Source organism: Larimichthys crocea, chromosome XV (genome assembly GCF_000972845.2).
Source record: "Larimichthys crocea isolate SSNF chromosome XV, L_crocea_2.0, whole genome shotgun sequence".
Lineage (NCBI taxonomy): Eukaryota > Metazoa > Chordata > Actinopteri > Sciaenidae > Larimichthys > Larimichthys crocea.
Window position 1 is genome coordinate 20,323,916 of NC_040025.1, and position 20,166 is coordinate 20,344,081.

General features: G+C 39.5%; 2 protein-coding genes and 1 long non-coding RNA gene across 4 annotated transcripts; 2 read left to right on the top strand and 1 right to left on the bottom strand.

Moving 5' to 3' along the window:
• Positions 1 to 50: 50 nt before the first annotated feature.
• On the bottom strand, positions 51 to 4,976 carry LOC104926418 (coiled-coil domain-containing protein 114). The gene is made up of 15 exons (XM_027288225.1): positions 4,861 to 4,976; positions 4,425 to 4,482; positions 4,241 to 4,340; positions 3,779 to 3,965; positions 3,565 to 3,690; positions 3,326 to 3,439; positions 3,125 to 3,192; positions 2,856 to 3,031; positions 2,049 to 2,174; positions 1,863 to 1,945; positions 1,590 to 1,758; positions 904 to 1,082; positions 654 to 748; positions 471 to 564; positions 51 to 201 (listed from the first exon to the last, which is right to left on the bottom strand). The coding sequence occupies exons 2-15, from the start codon at positions 4,465 to 4,467 to the stop codon at positions 175 to 177; spliced, it is 1,587 nt and encodes a 528-aa protein (XP_027144026.1). The 5' UTR covers positions 4,468 to 4,482; positions 4,861 to 4,976; the 3' UTR covers positions 51 to 174.
• Positions 4,286 to 7,464, top strand: LOC113747682 (uncharacterized). Of its 2 annotated transcripts, XR_003463779.1 has the most exons (4): positions 4,286 to 4,399; positions 5,931 to 5,991; positions 6,630 to 6,755; positions 7,354 to 7,464. It is a non-coding gene; the product is annotated as an uncharacterized LOC113747682 (long non-coding RNA). The 2 variants fall into 2 exon arrangements; XR_003463778.1 differs by lacking the exon at positions 7,354 to 7,464 and having other exon boundaries at positions 6,630 to 7,217.
• Positions 7,465 to 11,185: 3,721 nt separating this feature from the next.
• Positions 11,186 to 19,810, top strand: errfi1b (ERBB receptor feedback inhibitor 1b). Its single transcript, XM_010740272.3, has 4 exons — positions 11,186 to 11,342; positions 15,424 to 15,586; positions 16,329 to 16,408; positions 17,484 to 19,810. The coding sequence occupies exons 2-4, from the start codon at positions 15,540 to 15,542 to the stop codon at positions 18,488 to 18,490; spliced, it is 1,134 nt and encodes a 377-aa protein (XP_010738574.3). The 5' UTR covers positions 11,186 to 11,342; positions 15,424 to 15,539; the 3' UTR covers positions 18,491 to 19,810.
• The last annotated feature ends 356 nt before the right edge of the window (positions 19,811 to 20,166 follow it).

The following is a 20,166-nucleotide window of genomic DNA, read 5'->3' on the forward strand; positions in this document are numbered from 1 at the left end:
GGTACCATTGATATTCACAGAAATATATAGTATACAAAGATAGACACTGCTTTTTATTCCATGCAACTTGCTCCCTTTATTAATTCATATTAGAAGCTAAAAAGCTCAGCACAGACTTGTTGTCAGTGTGCAGTAGCTCATAGCAGCTCTAAGGAGCAGCACCGGACGGAAACATCACTCCGGTGTCTTTTTTCTCTGAACCTGAAAAATACATGAAAACATATTTTCATGCCTGTCAGAGCATATCATATTGAAATTAGTGACATAACTTTAACTAGGCAATATCAATATCAATAAAAATTAATCTGTTACATTTAATCTAACAAAAGTTTGATAATAAAATCTGCATGTGGGATACCACAGATTAATGACTTATGTACTGTAAACAGAAACATTTCACCAACTAAAAGTGAAAGTTTTTTCTTTATTTTTCGCTCTGAAGAAATTGAGAAATCTTCAGTCCTACTTACTCTCTTGTTGGCCAGTGTCCGCAGACCCTCTCTACTCACTGGCTCCTTTGCCTCCAGCAGCACTGATGCCACCAAATCTGCCTCATCCCTTTTACTGAAGTATGACAGAAATCATTCATTTATATGTGATTGATCATCTTCTATGTGCATACTTATAAAGATTTAAAAAAAAAAAAGACATACACAGGTGCAGGGATCGCAGCAGCAATGGTCAAGTCAGCAGGTGGGGGGCTTATTCCCAGTAGCTGCCCCGCAATGGTACTGAGACTGTCAATGTCCTGCAGGTGAGAAAGTGTATTAACACGATTTTCATCTCTGCTCACATGTTCTGTTTTAAATTTCTTTTCATAAATGTGAGGCCAGAGGCTAAATACTACTATATGTCTCCATCTGGCATCTGAGCTCACTGTTGTGGTGTTTCATGTCCACATACCCATTCACTAGGCCTTTCCTGTAAGTGAAGATAAGACTGCAGAGCGAGAAGCTCATTGACTTGGTCCTCCACCATTCTGAGGTATGCTTTGATGTTTTCATCCTGGTCTCTGTCAGAGGAATCCAGCTGGTCGCAGGTCACCAAGCTTCCATAGCATATCTGAAGCAATGATTTGACACCTAGTGAAAGTAGATAAGAGAATGTAAATATTTCTACAAAACTGATGTTATTATGTTGTGTTTTATCCCCCACAGATGAACACTGTCTATACTTATTTATGTTAAACTGTTGTTCATGATAGCCATGTCAGGTGCTCTATTTTTTGCTGTTCTGCTGTCAAGACCACAGCTGCAGTTGCTACCCAACAGCAGATATTACAAACAGTTGTGTTATTCTACACCTAATAGGACAAATCAAATTGAACAGAGGGTGAGCTTCAACTGTTTTTACTTTATCACCTGCAAACACAATATACACTTTAAGTACTGTGTTGGGACTAAACATTCACATATATTCTCTCTCTCTCTCTCTCTCTCTCTCTCTCTCTCTCTCTCTCTATATATATATATATATATAATATAATGATATATATATATATACACACACACACACACACACACACACACACACAAAATATATGTAGGTTTACTAGTGAGAAAACAAAAAGGGGGTGTTCTCCACTGTACCTTCTTTAAGTTGATCTAGGAGCTTTTCCATGAAGTCAACACAGTATTGAGTCACTGCCAGCTTTTGCTCGGTGGCTTCTTGTTTGATGGAAACTTTCGTCCGGAGAACCTGATGCTGCTCTAGCTGCTGCTGCTCCTCCGCCAAAAAGGTCTCTCTCTCACTACAAAGCTTTCAGTCGGAGACATAATGTAAGACACCATACAATCCCAATGACAATTTTATTTTCTTATTTACGTCTTTTCCCTTCTCTCAAACACACAGAAAACACCAACCTGAGTGATGTGCTTCCGAATCACCTCGGTTTCACTATGCTGATAGTTGACAAAGTTCAGTAAAGTGTAGTTCTGCTCCTCCCCTGATGTAAAAATAAATATATATGTCAATAGATCGCAACATATTTTCATTGCTGATGAAATGCACAACCTCCATTACCTCAGTAATGTTTAATGGGGACCTACTTTGAATGAAGTTCCTGATCAGTTTGTCCAGGTCGCTGTCCCCTGTCTCTCTGAGGGTTTTGTTGATAACATCCTCAAAATCTTCCAGTCCCAATTCGTTAGACTCCAGAGTCTTGCCCTTCTCCACTACAGAGACAAATATGAAACTGAAATGAAACTCATACATTACAAGACTCTTACTTTACCTATCATACCCAATAGATAAAGCTTGTACGAGAGCTGCTGTACACAAGCAATGATGAATTAACACATTGATAGCTGGGATATATTGTAGGAATATTGTAATATAAAATCCAAACAATTATAGAATTAAGAATTTACTTTAATTCATAATTTATAATATGACTGCTCCTGCCTCAAATTAGTGTTAAAAGGTTGTGTTTTCAGATTAAATAATAAAACATTTTTATCCTCTTTTCAGTGAAGTAACATCTTTTGAACACAAGGTGTCACTAGTTCACTTTGTTAGAGGTCAACAAGCCACCAGCTTGGATTGACAGTGGTGTGATGTGTTCGACAGTCTGTGTAGATGCATAGTGCCACATTTTATTGGAAAGACAAGAGGAAGAATTAATTTAATACACTCAGGTTGCTGAAATTAAAACTATGAAATTGTGACGGTTTTGAGTTTGTTTAGTGTGCCCTGTTTTATTTTGTAGTTTTGGCCTATCTGTGTCTTACATTTCTACTTCCTGCCTTTGTTTTCCCACCAGTTCTTGATTTTGTTCCAGTCTGATTTGTTTCACCTGTGTCGAGTTGTCCTGCCTTTGTTTCCTTTTTTTTATTTTTTTTTTTTTTTATATTCACCTTTTCTGCAGCCCGAGTTCAGGTTGTTGCATCCAATAGTCTTTATATTTAAGAAACCCTGAACGCAGGACTGATGACAGAGTTCTCGTTCCAGGTCGCTGCTTTCTTTGATATAGTGAGCCGTATCCTTTGCATTCTGGTCCTCCAGCATCTTCCGTTTTTCCTTGATCTTCTCTCTAGTTGCAGACATAAACACATATACATATTCTTTCATGCACCTGAAGAATACAAATATGGATATGCAAATCTAATCTCTCAGAATTGTTTACCTGACATTGAAGGTTTCAGTGCATGTAGTCATAAGGTTACAAATATCCTTGCGATTTGCATGCAGTTCCTAAATGAGATAACACAGACTTCACTGTCTACAGTCTCAAGTTATACTTTGTTAATTACCCCCGTAACTGGCCATCCCACATTAAAACATGTCCACTATCAACAGCCAACTCTTGTTGGGAGATAAAACCAACCATTTCCAGTTGAGATTGAATTTGCAGGAAGTGTTTCTTCTCTAACTGCAGTGTCTTCAGCTCCTCCCTCAACTCTCCATTCCTGGCCATCAGCTTATTAAAGCATTCACGACCCTAGAATAAAAACATACCTTAATATTTGTCAACTAGTAACAGGTTTTACATCGGTATGAAGGTCAACTGACAAACCATTTGATAGATATGATGTTGGTGAAAACTTAATTTGACTTTTGACAAACCATGTGCAGTTTGTTTTCTATTAACCGGGTGCTTTTTAGTAATTTGCTGTCATCCGATTGCAAACTGGGGCGTGTCGTTGCCCCACCAGTCTTCTGTCCTACCAACTTCCTCTCCCATTTCGAAATCTGGAAATACAGGCAACAAGTAGGGTCAAATCAGGAGCAATTCACTGTGCTGCATTCTGCAAATGGTCCATGGTAAAACACCCTTCACCTGATCTTTCAAAGATGCTATTTGTGCCTCTTCTGCTTTCAGCTCTTCGTCTATTTTGTCTTTACAGGTCAACATGGCAGAAAGGTCTTGAACAACAGGATCGGTACCAGAGGTGAAACTACTCTGAGAGACTCCAAAACTGCTTAAAAGTACTTCACGTTCATCCAGAAGCCTCTGGATCTCATGTCTGATCACACAGCGACACAAAGTCAAAACATGTAAATGTACAGAGGACATAACAAGTTTACACTTCAGTCAAACATTAAAACAGGGATGCCTTTAAAAGCAACATAAGTCTTAATGTCAGCTACTGTTATTTCATAAAACTTTAACCAGTACTCATGATCTACAAATCAACCTAGAATGCCATCATTTGCTGTGATATTTCTCTTTTTTGCTACCTTCATATCACTGTTTCATATCAAGCATGCACTCAAAACGTCATCAGATCTCTGTACTAACTCGTCTCTGTTGAAGAGGGCTTGGGTTTTCGTAGTGTACGCCCGGTAGGCTCCCTCTTCTCTGCGATACTGCTGCTGCAGTTTGATCAGGTCTGCCTCGGCTGCATTCAAAGTTATCCAGAAAAGGTTATTCAGTTACTGAAGTCATTTGATGCTAAAGGTGAATAGCTTGTTGCTTAACTCACAACAATCCCAAAGTATTTGACTTCTGACAGATCGCCGACTCATGTTGAATTGTAGCCACTGAAAAGTGAAATTATTATCAGATTGATGACTTCTTAAGACAAATGTTGACAGTAACGTACAAAGTCAAAACTACAACTAGGTTAGCTTAAATCTTAACTGACTTTAGCCTAACTAACACAGGTTGTTAGCGACTAACATTAACAAATAGTGCTGCCACAATAACTAACTAAGTTTAGGTTGGCTAGAGTTAGCTCTGAAGCTATTTAAACTAACTGAAAAAGCATGATTAGCATTATTTAAACTACTTAGCATAATTGGTTCCTTATCTTTAGCTAGCTTTATCTCTCTGATTAACTCGACGAAGATAGCTAGATAAAAGTTCAAACAAATTCAACCGTTATAGATAAATAAAAGGCTGTATAAAAACGTATTTACCGTGAATGTTGGGTAAGTAAGATAGCAGGTTTAACTAAGCTAAACTGATGCTCAAACTGCAGCCGTTAGCCGTTACCGTAGCAACGGCAGCGGCGGTCTGCGGGTGGAATGTGTTGTACGGTAACAACGCGCAAATAAAATGTAGATAAATGAATAATTAATTAAGTAAATACTAATTTGTAGTTGTGTAACGTTGGTTACGGATATACCCCTTTTCACAGCAGCCATACTGACATGGCACAGTGTGTAAACACAGGCGTTATCAATAATACCAATTAAGGGCCCGTTCCATTCAGATACAAATTAAGCTCATTTAGCATCTAGGTTGCTCTTAAAGCTGGAAAAATTTACTCAACAGCTAAATCCCATACCGGATTCCCTTAATCCCCACCTGGGATTCCACTGTTGGCCCCATTTAGGGATTGGATTGCGGGTCTAAACTCACTGGAGCACATAATGTCTGCAGGTTTCTTTTAAGAAACATCTGATGCTTACTGTTTTTGCCATCATCATGTTTTTGTGATACAATTTAAACAAGTAACTAAAGATAGGCATGTAATTACTGTAGCTACAGGCAGTCCTCTAAATACAGTATGACTCACATTGCATAAGATAAAATAGCTCTACAGTTTTATAAGGTAATCACCATGGAGGGATGTGTCCCTCTTAATTACCCTCTGAACACAATGTCAACAACAGCGCACACCATTCCTGGACCTTGCAACACATCCAGGATGACTAATTCTGGAGTGTGTCCAAGAGTCCATACTCCCAGATGGATCACATTGTGTTTCTGGTTGGACTGACACACTTATAAGACTACTGTGGAAAGAAGGGTGTGTAGAGAAAACTGACGAAATGATTGAATCACAGAAAAACTTTGACCTCGTGCCAGAATGGGATTACAGCAGTGGTGTGAATAGACACTCCTTCAGGCCAAAGCATCATTTTCCATTTGATGTAATCTGCGCAGTAATTCACTGAGCGGTTTCTGAACAAACCACAGGAATATCGTTTCTGGTAGAATGAAACCTAAATTCATAATGTTAATCTGTCTGTACCCTTTTCAGAGAGATCAAAGAGGAAGCTGCCTTATCCTGTCTTTATGAGAATGATTGGTCCTCAGAACAGGTTAGACACACACACACATACACTCACTCACACACAATGCCAGATAGACTGTCGACGTGCTCCTGAAGACAAGTTTGCAAACTGAGTCAGCAGCTGTATTCTTGAATGACTCAACCAATCCACCACAGAGCCCTTTCGTTTCTCAGTGCCCTGCCCTCTACCCTCCTTCACACACAGGCACGCACTGCCTACGTTTACTCGAGGCCTTACCTCACCACAGCATCACTTCCTACTACTTCATTAGTCTGGAAATAGCCAATAGCAATAAAAAAATAATTTCCAAAGAGGTAATTCAACACAGAAATTAGTATTATTATCTGGATCTAATCTATCTTATTGTTTGTTTTATGAGTTGTTGGGTTTTTTTCACTGTCACATTTTTGCTCGAGGCTCGAGTTTTCCCAGTAATGATATATGATATCGACTAATGAACATGCTGTGGCGAGGGATATGGTGAATTTTCTGCTAGGCTAATAATCCTATGATCCTCCGAGTCATTTACTGCATGAATCAGTCATGTTGCCAGGAAGAGACTCCCACGTCTGCTTTGATTTTTCTCAGACTCTACATGGTTTCGTGCAGTAATATCTGCTGGAGTGCCATTCTAATGACACTCTGTGTTTTTCCTCTCTTACAAGACAGGCATCTATGAACAAGGAAGTGGAGGAGGAAAGCAAAGCGGCGGACCCCGTAAACTGTAAAACATGGTGCAGTCTGGTTCTGTCTGTGACTCAACAGGAAATGATGGAGCGGGAGTAAGTTAGGTGAGAGGAGGAAAGGAAGGAGGGTGGGAGTAAGAGGAGGGATAAATTGAGGGAAAAGGGAAGATTGGCTTTGTCATGTCTCAGGATTTTGAGCTATGTTGTAGGGAAAGACAGGCTAATATGCATCATACCATGGTTTTCTGAGGAAGCATTAAAAGACAGATGGCCTCGTCATCCCTCTCCCCCCTGCTACTCTGCACAAAAGAGTCATGACATGCACACATACAGTAAATAAACATCAGATGGACAACAATATAACCAAAAATGACTGTGTTCCGTTGCCCTCCTGAATGATGACTCTGTATGTTATGTGGTGAGTCAAAAAGACTTTGACCTTAAAATACGATGTGAACATTAGTCAAGCAAATATTGACAGTGCCCAAAATGAGAAACACTCAGTGCCCTGATGGGTAATCTTGTGTTAGTGCCAACATATAATATTTTTCACTCTGATGATATCATGGTTCATGCAAAGAGTTGCTAGCAGGAGAAATCATCATCATCATCATCACAAAAAAAAAAAGTCAGCTTCTCTAGACTAAAGTGAAAAGACTATTTTCTCCCAAAACTCTTAATGAATTGGAGATCAACTTCACAGGGCTGCGGAAGACCTACTGCTGGGCCTGCAGACCCTCTGCCCACATTGAAAGCCTGAAATCATGGGTAGGGAAGCAGCCCAGGCCTCCAGTCCTGCATCCTGGGTAAAGAATCGCTCTTTTCAATGATCTGGTCTCTGCCATTCATTGAAGCTGTCACCGTGAAATCAGATGTCACAGAGTTTAAATCACTTTAATCCTTGCCACTTCCTCAATCACTTCTTTGCTTGCTGACTCTGTTTTGTTTTTCTCTGTTGGTAGCCTGGGAAAAAAAGCGTTTTTCTTTCTTGTCTTTTATAGGGATAGCACCACCACACCACAAAGCTGTGTGTTTGTATGTGTGTGTGTTTTCCACCTCTAATCCAGTACTTTTCATGCAGCTACATTTTATTCACAGGCTGAAATGTTATTTGTGTCATTTAAAAAATGCTAATCAGTTTAAGCGTCAGAATACATTTCACAGAAAGTATTTACATTTGGCCCTCAGTGCAGTTCCTGTGCTACCCAACGGTCAATGACAAAAAAACATCATTCTTCAGCCCGTCCTCCTCTTCCTCTCGGTGGCTGTTGGTTCTTTGATAACTGAGCTGTCTCCTCACGGTATGGGTCAAAGGCCGTGGTGCGAAGCCCACTCAGACATTCGAGGAGCCCAATTCCTTCCTGACGCCTCCGACATGTCAGACCCAACCGCAAATCGATATAAATTAAAAAAGATTAAACGAAGGGTGTGTTTTTCAAATCACATTATACAGACGATAAAGCCTGAATGAACGGTACTGATTCAGAAAGTAACTTTTCTAAACCTCTTTATAATGTATAAAAAATATAGACCATACTGTCTATTTGGCAGTCATCCTTGAAGTAAAAAAACATCATAACATGACTCTTCCATGTCAGGCAGAAGGAAGTCGTGGGTGGTAGAGTTTTAATAAATTATACAGGAGAATTTCATAAGAATTCCGCTCTTTTCACAATTCTGGTAATTACAGTCCAAACTCGATGACGATACCCCTTTTTTTGGCTTTTCTGCCCAACTACAGAGTTTACTCACACACTCCAAAACTCTTGATTTAATAGATAGGAATTTTTATTTCTTGCACATGTAACAGCTGCGGCCAAGACATTTTCACCTGATCATCTGTTTTACATCTAATAAACGCAACTGTGATACAAGTCTTTTTATTTGTTACAACCTCCAACACTGATTCAGGGGAACGACACACTGCGATTAAAAGGAATGTGAAACTCAAACATAGGACAGGTCGACCGTGACTTTGAAAAGCAGCAGGCTCATCTGTCTGCAGTCTGTAGCTGGGCTCTAATTACTATTACATGTTTGTACACAGCTGGTTCCTCTATAAGAGAATTCCCTGTGTCACCATGTCAGCACATCAACCTACACAAATGTATTTACCATAGAACACGTATGTTAACACCTACTTAACTTCATTTCCTATTCCAGCTTGAGACGTTGTTAAGCAAGTGGTGGGCAGACATTTATTTTCTGAGATATTTCTCATTTCAGGGGTTATCTGCTGTTCATAGCATTTTCTGGAGAGACGCGAAACAGATCTGCTCGACCAATTCACCTTTATATTTCAGGAATTATTATCGCAGTTTAATATCAACTTGCACTCGCTTGTTGATTCCTGCTTTACCTTTGATGTTTCTTGTCTTTAATCAAATTGAGCTCATAAAAAAGTCATGAACAGAAGGCCTTGATTTCAGTCCAGCTTTGATGGTCCATCTTTAATTTTGCAGCAGCATGAGGGAGTTCCTTTAGAGCAATCCATCAAATCTTTGAAAAAAAGCACAAAAAAAGGGGAGGGGGAAGGGTGTACAGATGTGGGAGGTGGGCTTCTGACTGCACTGACAGCTGTGAGGGACGAGGTCTCTCAGAGCAGGAAATGACTTGACCTCCCCTGTGGGAGACTAGCCCACCCCGACAACAACCCCCACAGCTTTGAGCATCCTGGGTCACCACAAGCGCCCACAGAGGGCGACGGAGCAACAGCAGAGTGGCAGAAGCGAGAAAGTCTTCTGGTCCAGGTGGCAGAAACTTGAAATTTGGATGGTGCTGTGACACCTCTGCAGAACAAAACACAAGTAAAGGCTAGACTATGGCCTTTTAAGGGCTTGTGAGTGTAAAAGGTTTTGAAATCAAGATGTGTATTGCACGATTACTCCTCCATTTGTTCAGTGCTACGTGATAGCTGGCTGCATCGTTTGATGTCACACTGGAATCACATGTGCTACCAATCATGGCATTGCACAACAGGAAGTTGATCAAACAGGTTATTTGCTGAAAAGTATGAGTATTCCTTTAAGCAAACAAATTACGTTGTTGGGAGAGGAACATTGGATGATTGCTGCAATAGAGGCACGTTGCTGTGTGTTTATTTTGTGGGTTTGTGATTTGCAGTACACTCCTTAATCCATATATGACCCTATGTGGATTTTATTGTATTACAACAGTAGAAGAACTGAACAAGAGCACAGATTTGGGGAAGGTCACAGGGTCATTTTGCATTTCTTTTAAACATTTACGAGGTGGTTATTTATCACTTTATTATATTCACTGTGTGCATTCTCCTAAGAGCTTTTTGGGATTGTTGCTATACGATAAAAAAGATCATTTGGCAGTCTGGAGGAGGACTGTGGTTTGGACTGGTAAAAACAAGAATGGCCTGCACTCACTTCCCTGTTATTTTCTCGTAAATGGACTCCAGTATTGTCCTTCTGCCCCCATCAGAGTGGGTGAAGACAAACACAGACAGTGAAGTCCTATGTGACATGCAGGCTTCAAAACAAGTTTTCTTCCACTACGACTGGGCTGCCAATCTCGTACTTGTTCTTCTCTATCATATTGTACTCACGCCAAAAGCCACCCACACACTCTCCAACTCCCACACAGGTCAGACCAAAATTGTTTACTGCCTTATGAAGGGCAATTTCCCATACACTCATTACACAAGGCAGATAATATTTCTAATTCTGGAGGTCTCAGGGCATTGGTGCTGTTTGACCTATAGAGTCACTTTGGAGGGGAAACATTGATTGCAAAAAAACTGGAAATATTGCTCTCTGATTAATGAACATTCACATGAGTTATCTTGGAAAAAATTAAATGGTGCTAAATTAATTATATAAAAGTATTGAGCGTTGACATTTTCTGCTAGGCTTAGTGCATTTAAATAGTCGTGTCTATCATTGTTTTCCACGGATTGAGTATTTGGTGAGGACACACATTTGGTGGATGATGACAGCTGCACCTGGAGGGAGTTTCTGGCCCATATATTGAAGTGAAAATCCACCAGACTGACAACTTCTTCTTCTCTGCTTTAAACTGTGGAGGAAGTATTCAGATCATTTATCAGTCCAAATCCTGTATGTGAGTAAAAATACAGAAAAGGGTGCAGCAAATTATACTTCAAGAATCAAAAGTAAAAGTAGTAATTATGCTGAATGTTAATGTATTATTATTGCTGATATGTTAATGTACATGGTTGAAAAAGAGCTGAATTGAAGTTTTAGTTAAATCATGAACAATTCATCATGTTTTCTATTGTGTGTAAAGCTGTCGATTGAATACAGTACAATAAAGGGTACTCACAAATGTAAATAATCAAGTAAAGTACAAAGAAAATACATTTTCCAGCACTGCTCGTCCATAAACCACAGGCTACGTTCCTAATGGTGTTTAGTTTCCCCCACAGGTTTGTGTTTTCGGGGTATTTTTTCCCTTTAAGGCGGGCCGGGGTGGAGTTACAGTAACGTGCCCGGGGTGCTGGATGCATTTATAAGGAGATGTGGAAAAGCGCGTCACTCTGACAAAACGAGACTGACCTCCCGGCGTTGTTGACAGAGGAGGGATGTTGCACATGGTTCAGTTTTCACCGGGACTCTGGTTCGTACTGTACTGATAAGATTTTCTCACAGCGGATAGATAGAAACATCTCCGGCTTTAAGTGATGGACACTGCATTTTCATGGTAAGACCTCCTTCCATTTAGGCATGAAAACACCGCGCTGCTTGTTGGAAAAATTAGCTTTAAATGCACTTAAACTGAACTATCGGGGACAGAGTTATTTTTAATGTAAACGGGTGAGTCTGTTTATTTAAAATAACACTTATTAAGCTACACCGGAGTGTGGGAATTTAACGTCAAAAGAATCGCGAGACGCGACCATTACTGAACTTTTTTGTCGTTACTTTGAAAAGTCTTTAAAAGGACCTTTTAGTTTGACTGTCTGCGGACTGATTCAGCTCGTCTATCTGGGTTATAATACGCTGTAAGCAGCGGGACAGACTGTTCTCCTGAACCGCTGCACGGTTCCCTGAAGTCCGCCGAGTGAAGTCCCGTCGAGGCGGGATGGGTGAGTCCTGGACGGCTCGCTCGGCCCTTCTCTGGTCCGCCGCTAGTGGGCGCTGAAGGGAGGCAGCAAGTTAGTTTCTTTGAAGAGTTTGGTTTAATTTAAAATTAATAATTAAATAGCATGAATTCCACTAGCAGCAATTATTATATTGTTTTAAGTAACCATCTATATATTTAGTTTAAATCTTTATGTATGTACTGTATTTATATATATATCTACAGAATATCTGTACATATTCAGGCTTATCCTTATAAATAAACAACATAATATGTATTATACATATTTTGTATTATGTATATTTTCATTTGTAGCAGTATAATTTCAAATGTGCTTGAAATTGTAGTTTTTGATAGCCTAGATAGTTAGACTACTTTAATGTTGAAATTTTAAATAAAATCGTATCGGGCATATGTTGAAAATTGTTAACATAATTTACTTTTAGTATTCAGTTGTTGAATGACAAGATTGTAAATAATTAAATGTTCTCACTCAGCTTACGACAGGCAATCAAAATGGCAAGCTGCATGCATTTGCTGGAGGTGTAAATGTCTGTCCAGCCTATAAATATTGTGAGTTTTTTTTACCCTTTACAGAAATGTTACCAAATTATTAGTAATAATTTGTGAATGGCTAAAGTGATTTATTTCATTTAAAGCAACAAAGTCAAAATAACTGTCTACAGCTGTCACTCACTTACTCATAAAGTGGTACATTTTTTTGCTACGGCCTCCCTGATAACTCCCACACCTGCTGGCTGCGAACAAATGAGAATGAACTTAGCTATAATTTGTCTGAATCAGCATCAGTAAGCCAATATGGCTCTTAACAATCTGAGCAGTGTTTAAGTGATTCATATCATAATGCTTCACGTCCGTTATTGAGTAAACTACAGTGTAGTTCATGAATGAAATGAGCCAATCCCTGAACCTAATGATTCACTGCTGTCGTTCCCACAATCAAGATATATAGAAGATAGTCTAGAATCGATTCACAAAGCGTTATTTCTCACCTACTTATACAAGTCTCTGTACGGTGAAATATGGGGTTGCATAACAAGGCTAGAGTTGAATAAAGAAAGTGAATATAAAGTATAAAAATTCAAAGATAAACAGATTATAAATGTGTTATAGTATATAGAGTAAATAAAGTGCATATTGGTCCAGTGTGTGGTATATATTGGGCAGGTGGGAAGAAAATATATTATAATAAACAGAGTTAGTTTATTAGAGAGAAAACATTTTAGTCATGGATCTAGAATATCAAAATATCCGTTTTTAAAAGATCAGTGTTTTTGCAAGTGACTAATACTGCGTCAGATGTCATCACACCACAAACTGTATTACTTTCCTCGCATGCCACAAGTTTGGATCATGCCACTTTTATCCTGTCAAGTCAAGTGAAAGTTTTAATGAACTGCAAATATCAGACTTGGCCTTGTCACGTCTATAAGGCCCTCACACATTGCATCCATTAAATACATGCAGAACAAACAGTATGTCTGGTTTGTTAGTACTATAACACAGTGAAAGCCTCAGTTACACATTTAGATATCTTTCCTATAATAGACTACAGTTGTTTATTTTGAGTATTTGGTTGAAGAAATGTTTCTCGTGCTACTAATGCCGGAGTTAAGAACTGGTCTTTTAAGTCATATACTACTGCATTTTTTATTAGTATTGTGGCTTACTAATGTTGTGGTGGAAATACTTACAAAGAACTCATCTAGTAAGATTTCTATACAGCCTGTAAAGCTCGTGTTTTACTAGGCCCGTAGAGTTTTCAACAAGTTGTAATTAGGTGTTGGAAAGCACATACTTTATGCCAGCATCCTAATGAAATCATTTGTAAAGGTCCAGTCAGTGAATGGCGTACAGCCTGAAGGAAGCGAGGTGGGAACAGTCAAGGACGACACATCAAGGCTCCTGCATGAGATAAACAAACTGTTTTTTTAGCCTCTGGCTTGTTCTTTCATCAGTGCCAGTACACAGAAACCTCATGCATGGGATTTGAGGCACAGGCTTCATACCTTGGCCATGTCTGCTTGTCTCCATGGCGTATCTTCAGTCTTAACCTCATGGGAGAGTTCACTTGTATTTTCAGGCTTGCTTCACTGCGCACCAAAGTGACACAAAGGCCCATTCATGCCTGAGAGTAGCTCCATTCATGGACGCTGAGTACTTGCTGGTCGAATTCATTATTGTTCAGCGTCTCTTCCATCTCCGAGGCTCACTGGCGGAAATGACGCCACAGTCGGTTGTTTTAAGGATGACATAAATATTCAAATGGACGCATGGGTCACTGTTTTGTTTGTGGTGGGTTTTTTTGGTTGTATTATGTATGCTCCGCATTGTTTGCTTCCCACATCGACTAGACTTTTTAGACATGAAACAAAGCTGGACTTTGAAGATAAGATTGCAGTGTGATAGGAAAATTGAGACCTTGCTTTGCCCTCTGGCCGAGAAGGAGGGGTGGGTTACTAATTAGTGGTTTGCAGGTGAATATAATCATGAAGCATCTTCTACACAAAGTAAAGTAGTTTATTTAAATGTATTAAGAAAACCTGTTGGTGTCGATTTTAGATTTGCATTATTCATTATTATTTGCAATAATGTGGACAGTTCATTGTCCTCAATGTACTGAGCAGCATCCCAACTGGAAGCTGGAAGGAAATGAGTGCTTTGCTTATCGGCAAGAGGACAGCAGCTTGCTGACACCCCTTCATTCTGAAACTTTCATTAACTTTCCCAGATAGGTCAGTTGTAATACAATCATACTGCATATAGTGGAGATTTGCATATCAGAGAGGACTGCACTATTGGCCTTGGCGGAGGTCTGTGCACTCCGAGCGCCCCTTCTAGTTCTTCAGTGTGTTTGTAGGCGCTGAGCTTTGGTGTGCCGTCTCAGTGGTGGAGTGTGTCTGTCAGCATCACAGGAATGCTGCACAATTAGCCCCTGTTGTAAGGGCGGATACTGCACGGTTTCATGGTCACAGAGAGGAAGGAGGGCGAGGAGTGCTGCTGCCCTCCCACATCTGACCCAGAGGTTGTGCAACAGCCTGCACATCAGACAAATGGCTTTAAGCTGAAACCACAAAGAGATACAGATGGCGGCTGCCGGAGCAGACTGAAGTAATTCACTGGGCTTTTGTTTTGATTGTTGTTTCTTAGCGGCTCACCTAAAACAATGCAGTGTATCAGGAATGTAAGTAGTGATTTACTGTAAGAAGTAAACATTCAAGTCAAATGAAACATGAAAAAAATCTCTTGTATACATACAAAACAGTTATATTCCGTTGCAGACTGACCTTTCTCAGAGTGATAAATGTCCAGACAAAGCAACCAGACAAGTAGTAACAGGTCTCTGTGGTGTATTAATAATATAAAGTATTAGATCTATAGGTGATTATACCGTATATGTTTGTGTTTCAATCCTCTAAGTATTTAGTTCTGACCTTTGACCTGTCTGGTTGGATGTATGCATCAGTTGGGTGCGCTGGATGGGGTTGAGTTCCAGATGTGCACTGTTTATATTCCCTTTTTATGGACAGATGAAGGTGTGACTGGAACAAATGAGAAGTGTGGTGCAATGCAAAGGCCAAAGTTTATTTAACATTTTTAAAGCCTAATTCTGACACACCTGTTATGACAGGATGTGACTGTAAAATATAGCTCAGTTTTCTGTTTTTGTCTCTAACAGCTTGTGCTACTACTGAAGCTGTGATGGGTTTGATGGAGCTGACCTGTGTTGGAGCTTTAGACCGATACCAAACAAGAGACCTTGATACTTTTTAAGAACACAGTTTCTGCCACAACATGGCTGGGAGTCAGAACAACTATTGGGGACAGCATGACCTGAACAGGTACGTACCACTCTAAAACCAAAATAAATAAAATGTAGACCAGAATCATGTATTATTATATAATGTGATGATACAAACACTACTTAAAATTTCATTAGACAATTCACGTTAAATATTTGGCATAAAATAATGGATTTTTACTAGTTTTGTCATGTCTGATGTGTGAACATCAAATCTTTAAAATCTTTAGATCTGTTTAAAGGAAATCTAACATAATTAATATTCGAATTGTGTCTGTGGTCAGATTCCAACATGTTCTTTGATAATATAATAATATAATAATATAATAATAATATCAATTTCATTTAAATGGTCCAAAATCATAATTTCATCTTTGCAATCAGTACAACATATACTGTACTATTCTTAGACCCCTGACACTGGAAAGAAACTTTCCAAAAGAGACTGAAATAAAATGTTTTGGGAAAATCTCAGCAAAAACAGGGCGAGAGAGGAGAGAGCTTTCTTCCGGTAAAGACATGCACTAGATGTTATACAGTAGATAGAGTAGATAGTATTAGCGTGAAGGGAAGAGATGTGATGAGAAGATGTTGAGCACCTTACACTGTGGTTATATAACATAAATACACGAAGCAAAGCATATGTTTAAGAACATGAAGAGCATATGTTTTGTTAAAGCACGCCAGGCTTGTTATTTCACATACAATGACTTACTCATTGCAGGTTATGTGCAGAAATGATTTACACACGTATGGATTTCTCAACCTCTCTTGATTTGCAGAATGTGCTTTGGCCTGAGTGCTGACATCGAACACAACCTGACAGAGCTTCAACAGCAGCAAATAGCCAAGGAATTTAACTGTGAGTCTCTTACATGTTTTTTTTTGTTTGTTTTTAAATATAAAATGATTTCATGCTTAGATGCATATGACACTTGTGATGGTTTACATTTGACAGAGGCTCAGTTAATATTTCTTATTATTGTTTTAATATTAACATTATTACTATAAGTGCTGGAATTGTTTTTGAAGATTAATTGTTACTATAACCTGTTTTAGATTGATGTGAATTACACAAATTCACAAATAACTTTAAAACCTTGATATAGAAAAGAACATGGCACACAGTACACATGATTATGAGTTAACTGTGAAATTAGATTCAAACAAACCAAACCAAACATATTTTTTAACACTGACACTGACCGTTTAAAGGGGTATAAATGTTTTGCTACATTAAATCATTAATTTCCCTGATGTTGGTATAATTAGGTTAATTTTTAATCTTGGACTTTGTTTGTGTTGGCTGAACAAACTGCAGTCTAAATCCTGTTTGACTAATAAAACTGCGTGTAGACAGGGTTAAGGTGAGTTTGTCATCACTGAGCTGAGCTGTGTAGCAGAGGAGAGAGCGGGGTGAAGGAGGAGGGGAAGCTATTGCTCCCTGGTCACCAGCTGTTCCTGCAGTCTGGGGCACGTCGGATGTTTCCACAGAGAAGGACATGGGAAGCTCCGTTAAGATTATAGCCTGCCCTACAGATAATGACGATTCCTGTGTTAATCAGGGTGTTGTGGCTGAAGTTTGACGAAAAGGGTGATAGGTTAAGAAGTTGTTTTCAACATGTTTTTACTCCTGTTTCCTGTAAGATACCTCCAGGAGGATAAGAGTTTTTTTTTTTTTTCTAAATAGAGTGGGCAGCCCACTCCCACTGGTACTTTTTCCCTCCTACACCATCACTACATTTGAGTTAAATGTTTTTTTTTCCCCATTGCAAGTTGTTTTCCATGTTTCTTCCTCTGAGAATTGTTTCTGCACTGAAGGAAACAACAGTGATAGCAAAACCTTTTATAACAAACCAGCTGTATCATGGCGCACGGTTCAATTTAGGATTTCGTGAAGAAAGTTGTTTAAACTTGATTCTTTTTCCCTTTCCCAGGCAACATCTCCACCTCCCAGCCTCCTTTCTACTCTGGTAGTTACCGGATAACTTCTGACAACATACAGCAGCCCCATGAGGGGGACCAGGTGGTCCCTTCTTCCCAGAGACGAACAATGTTTGTGGGCCACCAGAGAGAAGCCAAACCCCTGCCGCCTCTGCCTGACCCAGAGGAGTTGATGTCTGATGAGGCCGCCGACAGTGAGGTGGAGTTTTTTACCAGTGACAGACAGCGGCTTTTGCCCAAAAGCTGCCCCAAGGCCATATACAGGGGCATGAACAGAGACTGTGGCCAAGTAAATTATGCCTACCAGGAGAGCTCATTGCGGGTGGAGGGTGCTGGCGGTGGCTCCATTGCTTTCTCTTGGCCAGGCAAAAAGGACAGACCATCAGGTAGAGGAAGCGGGTTTGGAGCCAACATCTGGGCACTAGCTCTCCAGAAAGAAGACCACCAGCATGTGGATTCAGATACTTTGTGTAGCAAACAGCCAGACCAACACCAGTCATCCAGATTCCGGTTTTCCTGTTCAGGTCCTGCTTCCCAGTCTTTCCACAGCAGCACCACAACCTGCCCCACTGACAAGCCACAAATCCCTCCTCGTGTCCCCATCCCACCAAAACCTACTGCTCTTTCAAAGAATGCCAACGAGGAAGATAAGCCTCCCAAAATTCCTCCAAGGGTCCCTTTAGTCCCACCCTGCCCGCCACGTACCCCGAGCCCCAAAAGCCTTCCAATTTATATCAACGGTGTGATGCCTGCCACACAGAGTTTTGCTGCTAACCCCAAATATGTGAGTAAGGCATTACAGAGACAGCAGAGTGAAAGGGCGCCACCTGCAGCTCAATTTTCTCCCTGCATCGTTCCCATTTTGAAGGACGGCAGACAGGCCAGCGCTACACACTACATCCTCCTGCCGCCGGGCCGACCGGCGTACTCAGACAGACGAGAAAGACTCATGAGTGAACCGGCCCAGACGGGAAACAACAGCATCTGGCAGAACAGATAAAAACTCTTGCTTACGTCACTGTCTGAAACTTGATGAGTACAAAACTGTGACTGACATCACGAATAACCACGTGATACACTATTGTACATAGTGAAAACATCTACATGCTACATTCACACATTCATATTGGTGTTATTTCAATAACTGGTGTATTTCAAGATCACTTATGTCACACAACACTGTGAGGTTTCTTTTCTGTTTTTACCTGAACATTTTACCGGTCAGTATTTTTGCGACGTCTCCTTTAGATCAACCTGGAAAACATCATAACATTCCAGTTTCACTAATAATGAACAAATATTTACTATTTTCTGCAGTTTTCACACAGGGAAAGTGTGCCTTCATTCATTAAATTTTAAGTCTGACAGCCATATGCTCATATCACTAAAACAAACTGAGCTAATACTTTATTTCTTACAAGAGAGATAAGCAAATAATTACTGTATGTACAAGCTGGGCTTGTACCAAACTGTTCATGCCATGTACGTTATTTTTTTTATGACAATGCTGCTTGAAGTCTTAAGTATGATATATTGATAGATTTAATGTTTTTGCTGAATCATTCCCACATTAAGATTTATGATAAATATAACAGTGAGCCATGTGGCCGACAGCAACATGACAACAACACAACCAAATCATGAACTACAGTGATATCAAACATTCAGTACTCGTACCCTCTGCAGGCTCTTTGTGCAAGTTCACCTCACCATCAGAAAGTTATACCAATGTACACCCTATCTGCTCATTTCAGGCATATTGTATGCCTGTGTGCACAAAATTTTATTTATTAAAAGTCTGCAGATTATAAACAAACCACAAACTAGAATTCAGAACACAATGAATGAAACCTGCTGTCACATTTAAATTGACAGGTTTTTTTAATACATATGGAAAACACTAGTCATGAATGTTTTCTGATGCATTTAAAGGTTTTACATCAGTCATGTTTGTATACAAAGGAGAAAAGTGTATTTTTAAATGTGGTCAGTTGAAAAACTTTTAATAATTATGACAAATTCTCTTAACTGTATGTGTATTTAGCTTAATGTATACAGTATGGTTTTTAAAAAGTACAGATTGGACCTTTAATGATTCTTTGTTGTGTGTTGTGTTGGCATGGAAATCACGTTATGTTTACACTGTTGAGGTGCAGACCCCGTTTACAACCTTTATTACATCAACAGGTTGGAAGTTCTCATGAAGGTCCTGTGTCGACCCGAGCTAAGGCTGTTCATAATATTGTTTGTGTCAAAAGTAAATCATTGTAAAATTGTGTTTTTAATCTATTTATAGAAATAAAATAACTTATTCCTTCTACAATAGGCTCAATGTCCTTTTCCACACCACAGCTATGATACATACCTTGGAAAGCTTTTTTTATGATTGGTCTGTTCTGATAAGGTTCTCACAAGTCTTTCATTATTTTCTTTTTAGACTGACTTCATCATGAAATTACAGCCTCACATCTTTATTGTTATTCTCTCCCAGAAATCTTTATATGAAAACACAAGCAGAGAAGGGAAGAGACAGAGACTGTTGAGGTGCAAACGTTTACTTACTAAAACAGACTGTAAATGTGTGTCCTGCTGCGGTAAAACAGGTAAAGGGTAGAGGTAAAACATATTGTAATGTAGACAAAATGAAATGGGCACCAACTAGCATTTATTTATTAA

Coding starts and splice junctions, on each gene's coding strand:
- LOC104926418 (XM_027288225.1), bottom strand. CDS start 4,467: ATGAGTCGGCGATCTGTCAGAAGTCAAATACTTTGGGATTGTT. Junction 1,759..1,862: donor TTCGGAAGCACATCACTCAG/GTTGGTGTTTTC, acceptor TCCGACTGAAAG/CTTTGTAGTGAGAGAGAGAC. Junction 565..653: donor GCTGCGATCCCTGCACCTGT/GTATGTCTTTTT, acceptor GTCATACTTCAG/TAAAAGGGATGAGGCAGATT.
- errfi1b (XM_010740272.3), top strand. CDS start 15,540: ATGGCTGGGAGTCAGAACAACTATTGGGGACAGCATGACCTGAACAG. Junction 15,587..16,328: donor GGACAGCATGACCTGAACAG/GTACGTACCACT, acceptor CTTGATTTGCAG/AATGTGCTTTGGCCTGAGTG. Junction 16,409..17,483: donor AATAGCCAAGGAATTTAACT/GTGAGTCTCTTA, acceptor TCCCTTTCCCAG/GCAACATCTCCACCTCCCAG.